The following is a 9,737-nucleotide window of genomic DNA, read 5'->3' as shown; positions in this document are numbered from 1 at the left end:
CGACGGCAAGCTGGCTGTGCCGCGGCGGAGCTACGGTGGGGGTGGGGACTCGAGCATTGCAGGATGGGCCGACGGCCGCGCGCGGCAAGGCGGACCGCACGCGATGGAGCAGATACGAGCGGGGAGAAGAAGATCATGGTGAAAAGGGACGTGTTGACTTATCCAATGGTCACATGCGGGGCAATCTGACTGTTGGTGGTTGACCGGCCAAAAATTAGGCCGGCGGACCGGCGCGTATCAGTGCCCATAAAAATTATATTAGAGCACCTAAAATCTGTTGTGGCGCGGTTGCAGATGCTTTTAGATTTAGACTCTGGTGTGCTTAGGGCAGACGACACTGCGGCGTGGACCCCGGCCGCTTTCCCCTCCTCCTTTCTTCTCTCCCAAGTCCCGGACCCTCTAAACCCTGCAAGCACTGGACAGCCACAGAAAACCCAGACCTGCCGCCGCCGCCACCGCCGTCGCCATGGTCGCCGCCGGAGCTCTCCACGCTGGCAGCCGTGTCCTCCTACCGATCCGCCGAAGCTTCAGCACACCCTGGTCCCACGTCCGCTCCCACCTCCACTCCACCAAGCCCCCTTCTGCTCCACTCCCGCCCCCACCTCCGCCGCCGCCTTCTTCCCACGCGGCGTCCACGCGCTTCACCCCTACCACTAGGAGAAGCGGATCAATCGGGTCCGGGGTAGTCACGTGGTACCTCGGCTCGATCGAGGCGCGGCCGCTGCTGACCAAGAGCATCACGGCTGCCACAATTTACACCGTTGCCGACCTCACCTCCCAGGTGACATTGTGTTCTTTCGCGTTATCTCCAAATCTTCATTTCCTGGGGGAAACGCCGAATCCTGGAACGGTTCAGAAAGTCGAAATCTAATACGCTTCGGCAGTCGGAGATTTGATATTCTCTTATGCTCTTATTTCGTATGTAATCATGGTCGTGATACATCATGTCGTTGTTCTGTTTAGGTCACAGAAACGCGGGATTAGCAAAAGTCAATTTTCTAGAAATGGTGCTATATTATCATCAGCATAAGTTCATAAGACACATTTTAGTGTAGCGAATTTCTGGAAATGGCACAGATCGAAAATATTGTTTGGAGTTGATCCAAATTCTAAACCTCCGAAGTAATGGAGATGCCTCCTCTTAGAAACTCGAAATGTAGTGCATTTGAGCGTAGGAATTTTTGACTTCAGATGCTACGGCCAGCATGTGGATTTTATCCTTTGTTTTTTTCACTGTCAGGAACACTGCTTTGCAGTATTGAACTCTTGTAATTGATTGCATTTACCGGTGAACCAGTTCATGTCAGAAACTAAGTTGCAATTGACTGCTGTTTTCTGTTTCCTTAGGAGGGGTATTGCTTCTTATATATTTTCTTCTGTTTTGTCGTTGCCTCTTCAGATGATCACACTTCCTGCTGAGGAGTCACTCGATCTAGTTAGGACTCTGCGCATGGCTAGTTATGGGATGCTGTTCTCAGGACCTTCACTGCACTATTGGTTCAACTTTATCTCAAAAGTAGTCCCCAAAAAGGATGTAGTGAGCACCTTCAACAAGATGTTTCTAGGACAAGCAGTTTATGGCCCAATTATTAATTGTATTTTCTTCTCGTATAATGCAGGATTACAAGGTATCATACTCATATGCCTTTCTATAGACATATTTAGATAGTTTTAAATTTACTATGTACTTATGTTTTGTCATTAATGCGCTTTCTGTTTTTTCCCCATCTTCTTGACTTGATTTTGTTTTTACTTGTCTTGGGACTTGCTTCTATGACCCCATCTTTATAATATTGACCTATCAACTCCAACTGTGCTGCTTTATATGCATGTCATTACTCTATTTCGGCATTGTTAATATACAAACAAATATCTGAGCGCACAATAACACACCATACACAATTAAGCTGATGTTTTTTGTTGTATTGTTTATTTGTGTTTAACCCTTAACATATTGTAGTAGAAAAGGTAAACATGTGGGATTAAAATTCAGTAGTTCCTTCCTGGGATTCTAAAGATTCGTTCTCTCCAAAGAAAAATAAAAGAATGTTAGAACCTAATTCCATTATTCATTTTCCTATTGTTGAATCCCTAATCTCCTTCATGCATTTACCATTTGTACTTTTAAGTCTGCTAGAGTTGAAACATCCTGCTTGGTTCTGAAATATCAGGTTTCCGGCCACAAATTATACTCAATGAGTTAGTAGGCCTGAAGGTGGAAGTGAAAGTAGTAAATGGCCAATTTTCAGACCATATATGGCACCTCATATTCTGCAGAGCATGAAAATAGTTGTATACCAGCTGTGCAGTTTTTTCTTGAAACGGTGTCTTTAAGGATTGTTAGAGCTGGGATTTTGTTTATTTTAGTTAAGTTTGCTTGTTTGTTTGGTAAAAAAAGATGCTACAACAACAACAACAACAACAAAGCCTTTAGTCCCAAACAAGTTGGGGTAGGCTAGAGGTGAAACCCATAAGATCTTGCAACCAACTCATGGCTCTGGCACGTGGATTGCAAGCTTCCACGCACCCTTGTCCATAGCTAGCTCTTTGGTGATACCCCAATCCTTCAGGTCTCTCTTAACGGACTCCTCCCATGTCAAATTCGGTCTACCCCTCCCTCTTGACATTCTCCGCACGCTTTAGCCACCCGCTATGCACTGGAGCTTCTGGAGGCCTGCGTTGAATATGCCCAAACCATCTCAGACGATGTTGGACAAGCTTCTCTTCAATTGGTGCTACCCCAACTCTATCTCGTATATCATCATTCCGGACTCGATCCTTCCTCGTGTGGCCACACATCCATCTCAACATATGCATCTCCGCCACACCTAATTGTTGAACATGTCGCCTTTTAGTCGGCCAACACTCAGCCATACAACATTGCAGGTCGAACTGCCGTCCTGTAGAACTTGCCTTTTAGCTTTTGTGGCACTCTCTTGTCACAGAGAATGCCAGAAGCTTGGCGCCACTTCATCCATCCGGCTTTGATTCGATGGTTCACATCTTCATCAATACCCCCATCCTCCTGCAGCATTGACCCCAAATACCGAAAGGTGTCCTTTTGGGGTACCACCTGGCCATCAAGGCTAACCTCCTCCTCACACCTAGTAGCACTGAAACCGCACATCATGTACTCGGTTTTAGTTCTACTAAGCCTAAACCCTTTCGATTCCAAGGTTTGTCTCCATAACTCTAACTTCCTATTTACCCCCGTCCGACTATCGTCAACTAGCACCATATCAATCATCTGCAAAGAGCATACACCATGGGATATCTCCTTGTATATCCCTTGTGACCTCATCCATCATCAATGCAAAAAGATAAGGGCTCAAAGCTGACCCCTGATGCAGTCCTATCTTAATCGGGAAGTCATCAGTGTCGACATCACTTGTTCGAACACTTGTCACAACATTATCGTACATGTCCTTGATGAGGGTAATGTACTTTGCTGGGACTTTGTGTTTCTCCAAGGCCCAACACATGACATTCCGCGGTATCTTATCATAGGCCTTCTCCAAGTCAATGAACACCATATGCAAGTCCTTCTTTTGCTCCCTATATCTCTCCATAAGTTGTCGTACCAAGAAAATGGCTTCCATGGTCGACCTCCTAGGCATGAAACCAAACTGATTTTTGGTCACGCTTGTCATTCTTCTTAAGCGGTGCTCAATGACTCTCTCCCATAGCTTCATTGTATGGCTCATCAGCTTAATTCCACAGTAATTAGTACAACTCTGAACATCTCCCTTGTTCTTGAAGATTGGTACTAATATACTCCTCCATTCTTCTGGCATCTTGTTTGCCCGAAAAATGAGGTTGAAAAGCTTGGTTAGCCATACTATCGCTATGTCCCCGAGACCTTTCCACACCTCAATGGGGATACAATCAGGGCCCATCGCCTTGCCTCCTTTCATCCTTGTTAAAGCCTCCTTGACCTCAGACTCCTGGATTCGCTGCACAAAACGCATGCTGGTCTCATCAAAGGACTCGTCCAGTTCAATGGTAGAACTCTCATTCTCCCCATTGAACAGCTTGTCGAAGTACTCCCGCCATCTATGCTTAATCTCCTCGTCCTTCACCAAGAGTTGGCCTGCTCCGTCCTTGATGCATTTGACTTGGCCAATATCCCTCGTCTTCCTCTCTCGGATCTTGGCCATCTTATAGATGTCCCTTTCGCCTTCCTTCGTGCCTAACCGTCGGTAGAGGTCCTCATATGCCCGACCCCTTGCTTCACCAACAGCTCACTTTGCAGCCTTCTTCGCCATCTTGTACTTCTCTATGTTGTCTGCACTCCTATCCAGGTATAGGCGTCTGAAGCAATCTTTCTTCTCTTTAATCGCCTTCTGGACATCATCATTCCACCACCAGGTATCCTTATCTTCGCTCCTCCTTCCCCTGGACACTCCAAACTCCTCCAAGGCCACCTTACGAATGCAAGTCGCCATCTTCATCCACACATTGTTCGCATCCCCTCCTTCCTCCCAAGGGCCCTCCTTAATGACCCTCTCCTTGAACGCCTGAGCTACCTTCCCCTTGAACTTCCACCACTTCGTTCTAGCGACTTTGGCACGCTTATCCCGCTGGACACGAAACCGAAAGCGGAAGTCAGCAACCATCAGCTTATGCTGGGGTACAACACTCTCTCCAGGTATCACCTTACAATCTAGGCACACACGTCTATCCTCTCTTCTCGAGAGGATGAAATCAATCTGGCTAGAGTGTTGGCCACTACTAAAAAAAGATGCTAGTTGGAGATAAATTTGTCAATGGATATTTCGATACAAAAAGATAATATACAAGATAGTCCACTCAATTTTAATGCTCCTTGTTTATGTTTCATAAAATAATAATGCCAGAATTTATTGTTCTGTGCCTTCCAGCTGCGTCAACTAAGTGTAGTCATGCTACTAGACTGCAGTCTGTCCTTGCAGTCATGCCTATCTATTATTTTGGTCTTTATCCATGCAAACTTAGTATGACCGACGGACAACATAAGAAACACGTAAAAACCCAAAGGCTGGTGATTGTTTCGCTTGGTAAATTCTTCCTTCACTAACAGTCTGATGTTTATATGTTGAGGTGCAGTATTTCTAATTTGTGCTGGCATCCCAACTACACACACACACACACACACACACACAATGATCATAAATTTACGCTTTGACTGGTTTCTAAGATCCTTCTATATATCTGGTAAAAATGTCCTTACTAACTAGCTTGCTTTAAATATTACTCCCTCTGTCTGGAAATACATGCCGGAGAAATGGATAAAAATGGATGTATCTAGAACTAAAATACGTCTAGATACATCCATTTCTCCGACAAGTATTCCCGGACAGAGGGTATAACGGTTTGAAGTGATCCATGATAAAGTTCATGACCTATGGGTCACGGACCACAATACCACCAATTTCATGATAAGGTTTGCATGCTCCGTAAAGAAATATAAGAGCTTTTAGATCACTACAGAGGGACTAGTAAACATTTATGCACACTGTGACCATGATGTGAGAAGCTATGTTCAGATAATCGTACATGAAGTTTACCTTCCCTGCCAACTTTAAACAAAAAATTCTCTTTTGCGTACATTCTGGCAATGACACTCATGAGTCCTCTAATTGCTTGATCGATATAATTCCCAGGTGAGACAATCCCAGAGATCATTGCAAGATTAAAGCGGGATATAATTCCGACCATCAAAAGTGGCCTCATTTATTGGCCTCTTTGTGACTTCATCACTTTCAAGTTTATCCCTGTTCATTTGCAGGTAATGTTAAGTCCCTGATATATTCTATCTATTTGAGCTTCAAACTTTGTTTGGCAGCAATCTGAACTGAGGATTATTTTTCAGCCGCTAGTAAGCAATTCCTTTGCGTTTCTTTGGACCATCTACCTAACATACATGGCCGGCTTAAAGAAACCAGGCGTGGAGGTGATCACGAGCTCTTAGTCATAACAAATGACTGAGTTTCTGCCAGTTATTTCTGAAAGGAAGTCTTCATGGGCATTACTTGGAACTATGACGGGGCCGTCATTACCACCAACTAGCTCATTGAAGCTTTGAATATTCAACGACCAAAACAGAGACAAACTGCTTGCTAGGCATATTTCGTTTTCAGTAGAGTAGTATCCGACAGGCTTTTCTAGTTTGCGTACAGTTTTGGCTAGGCATTTCTGTATGGATGGTAGAATGACACTAGGCATTCTCCCATCTTTCTGAAGTTTGTCATATTGCAAAACAAGCAGTTTTTACCAAATTGTCTGTGCCCAGTTATGCAGATGTTAGGTAAAATTGTTCTTGTCCCTAAGATAAAGTGGACAAGGCAAGGTTTACGCTTGAAGATCTCTACATACAATGCAACATTTGTTAGCGGATACTTATGTACATCTCCCTCCCTTGTACGCAGAAAGAAGGTGATTACACAGTTCGTTCACTTTTTCTTGACGTTGGTGTTCTTTGAAATGTTTTTGTTGTATTTTTTTAGATGTGAATGATGACTTCCTATTGATCGCATTCTCCTGATTGCAACGAATTAGTTTTTTGATGTACATATAATAATGCATATGCTTCTGTAAGCCACCCGTAGCTAAGCCATCAAGCCATCTTGAGACTTAAACATTGATAGAGCCAGGGAGACTGCGTGAGCTGATCATCATGCCTCTTGCTCTCATGTTGAAACCTCAGGTCTACATTGGACTCAGGGAATCGCTGCCCCGACTCTGATTCAGCAGAAGTCGACGATGTCACCGTTGGTCCAGACTCAGAGTTGGATGTCATCTCTTGCTTCCGCGTATCACCCCCAGTTGCTAGTGTCAGCTCCAGGTTGAAGTCCTCGATAAAAGGAGCGCGCGAGCGATCTGTATCCAGCATTGGTTCTGGTTGAGTATCCTCTCTTGCCTGAGCTGGGCTCCTCTTAACAGCCTGCATCTCCTTCATCAGCCGCTTCTGAACCTCGTATACGCGATGCAACTCATGAACCTGGTTCAACAAAAGACACATTCCTCGTTGAATACTTCCACCAATATAGATAGGAAGATGACACTACTTCTAACCAGACATTGGTTTACCTGTTGTCTGAATGTCTGCTCTTGCCTCAGGATGGCCATCTTCATATGTTTCTTCTCCATCTCTCACCGATCCACACGAAGTATCAGCCTCACCTGTTTCATCAGAGGCTTACAAATGAGTACCAAAAGTTTTCTCCCAACAATAGCAATATGCTGCATATGCATTCAATTATTGGAGCTTTGTTTATGTGCTGGTTGCGTGTCTGCTTGTCGTGAATTATCTCCTACGTTGAGATGGCGACACCCTCATGTGCAGCTTCTGAATGATTGTGCTTGCTTCTCTATAGCTCTGTACAAGTTCTATTATTCTCCACATAGGACTATCCAGCTTGCTTTGCCATTTTGCCAATTAATAAGTTGTATAGTTGTGTAAATGAGTATCCTATGCAAGCATAAATAAATGCTATGGTGGTGTGTGATGTGACCTAACACATTAGTCAGTTTATCCCTGAGCATGTGCACTGGTTTGTAACTGGGAAATAGCATGGGGCAGACCAGGTTGTTTTTTCTGTTGAGAAATGTTGTATAAAAGTTTGGTATTTTCCTTGTGAATTAGCTGAGAGTTTTAGGGCAAAAGGCATATATCATGATACTATCGAAGATTATATGAAGGTAACAGAAACTATGCACGTCGGTCAGACAATTAGGACAGCTAAGATCGTGAGTTCGTGGAGGCAATGGCAAGAAGCACTTTTAGGTCTGATGATCTTAAAGTTCGTATGCCTGCACAATTCTAATTTTGGCTCCTAATATACTGGATTTACAAAAATATTTAGGTTTTCCTATCTGTACCAGTAACCTGAACTCTATCAGCCTTTCATTTCAGTGTAACAGAGCGATTGAACATCAACAGAAATTCTCTTACCCATTCCTGCCCAAATTGAAACCTAGCGAATTTACACCCTTTAAGTGTAGTATCGTTTGATTCTTTGAGATAGAATTATACTCCCTACTGTCAAAAACATTCTTATATTATGGGACGGGGGGAGTAGAAAATCCTTGCTCTATATGCTTGCATGCCATTATGCTTCCCGAGAGAAACAACTAAACAGTTTCAACAGAGATGGAAGCTCCGAAAAGATCAGAGCGCCCTAAAACTACAGGAGGATGACCAGCTACAGTTTCCTGGCAAATAGGAACATGCCATTGCACTTTCTCAAGGCTGAGCATCGGTACCTTCCTTTGGACGCAGAATTACAGAAAATGAAGAACAAAAAGACTGAAGAACCGATCAAAGGACTGAGGTACGCAGACTTTGAAGATATTATTACCATGTCCCATGAAAGCTAGCTGAATTGCAGCCCTTTCAAGACAAGAATCATCGGAGATGAACAAGGTAAGAAAGAGGAAGGAAGTATCAAGAGACTTGTGCTCACCTCTGGCAAGGAGTCCTGTTTCTGAATTCTTCTCTTCTGAACAAGGTAAGGCACTCTCCCTCTTTCTCCCCCAAGAAGATCTCTCTTGCTAGCTACTTCTAGGCCAAGGTCCAAACCTTTTTGGTTCTGTTAAGAAGCAACAGGTTGGCATGTATCAAATCTGGCGAGGCAGGGAGGGGAGGGAGGGGATTTAAGATTCTCTCCTGTCATTAGTTCTACTGTCATGGTGGGGCCTTGTGGCCGTGCCAAACAAACCCAAGCCACTTAGGCCAATGGAGTTCATGCATGATAAAGGAGCCAAAGATGCTCCTATGTAGGTAGTGCCAAGAAAAGGATAGGACCAAGATAACAAGCCCCAGCTATTAATATTCTCATCTCCCGCGCCAATAATCAGACGCGCGGCCCCCTCCCATGCTACATCGTGCAAGATTTCCGTTGTCGAATTGCACGAATCGTTATGTTTATGGCACGGCGGATCTTGTTCATGTTACGACAAGTGTGGGTTTCTTTAGTCCCGAGTTTATTCGATTGTTTGTGTTCTCAGTGGGGTTGTGGAGCTTTTGTTGGATTATTAGAATGTTTTTTGTGGATCACTGCATCATAAGGTTCACTGAACAGACAGCTAGGCATGCCATGTTTTAGATCTCATATAGGAGTACTCGCATGTGCACTGGATTAAGATTATCATCGCCACTTGTCACAGCTCATAGTAGATATATAATCTTTCATTACTGTCATCCAAAGTCAGAACATATGCCTTAGCATCACATGAAAAGAAAAGAGTATAAAAAGGTGCCCAACTGATTGCCACAACAGAAGGAAATACTGTAATAAGCAGTACAAGGCCCATCTTGAGCAGCATATATAATCTTTCATTACTGTAATAAGGAGTACTTTCTTACGGCCAAGGCCCAAGGGGCAAGCGAAGATTTACTATTTACCTGAAGGCAGGATCTTTTTTCCTACAGATCCAGCAATGAATCCTGACCAGATTCAGAATTCAAGTGTGGATCTTGTGTTGGCTCATATGCTGCTCAAGATTGGGCAGTGTGATTGGATAGCGAGTTATGTGGGAGTTGTTGGTAACAATAACATACATGTGTTGGTCCCGGTCCCCCTCACCCTCAGGATATGTGGGAGGGAGAGGCCTGCAATGCAAGCAAACTGTTCACTTCCATTCCAAGGATTTTGACAAGTCAGGGCCTGAAGATCCAAGAGCTGCATGCATGATTAGTTCAACACACATGGTGTCAGCCCTGTCACTGTCCATCTAATTGCCACCCCATGCATGTC

General features: G+C 44.1%; 2 protein-coding genes across 2 annotated transcripts; one reads left to right on the top strand and one right to left on the bottom strand.

Annotated features, from left to right (window-relative positions):
* Window positions 1-350: 350 nt before the first annotated feature.
* LOC119300637 (PXMP2/4 family protein 3-like) lies at window positions 351-6,445 on the top strand. The gene is made up of 4 exons (XM_037577540.1): window positions 351-781; window positions 1,400-1,628; window positions 5,643-5,767; window positions 5,852-6,445. The coding sequence occupies exons 1-4, from the start codon at window positions 467-469 to the stop codon at window positions 5,948-5,950; spliced, it is 768 nt and encodes a 255-aa protein (XP_037433437.1). The 5' UTR covers window positions 351-466; the 3' UTR covers window positions 5,951-6,445.
* A 43-nt stretch (window positions 6,446-6,488) lies between these two features.
* Window positions 6,489-8,783, bottom strand: LOC119300638. Its single transcript, XM_037577541.1, has 3 exons — window positions 8,445-8,783; window positions 7,069-7,161; window positions 6,489-6,979 (listed from the first exon to the last, which is right to left on the bottom strand). The coding sequence occupies exons 2-3, from the start codon at window positions 7,126-7,128 to the stop codon at window positions 6,596-6,598; spliced, it is 444 nt and encodes a 147-aa protein (XP_037433438.1). The 5' UTR covers window positions 7,129-7,161; window positions 8,445-8,783; the 3' UTR covers window positions 6,489-6,595.
* Between the last annotated feature and the right edge of the window lie 954 nt (window positions 8,784-9,737).

Source organism: Triticum dicoccoides, chromosome 5A, assembly GCF_002162155.2.
Source record: "Triticum dicoccoides isolate Atlit2015 ecotype Zavitan chromosome 5A, WEW_v2.0, whole genome shotgun sequence".
Lineage (NCBI taxonomy): Eukaryota > Viridiplantae > Streptophyta > Magnoliopsida > Poales > Poaceae > Triticum > Triticum dicoccoides.
Note: the sequence above shows the minus strand (reverse complement) of the source record. Positions and strands in the feature narration are given on the sequence as shown.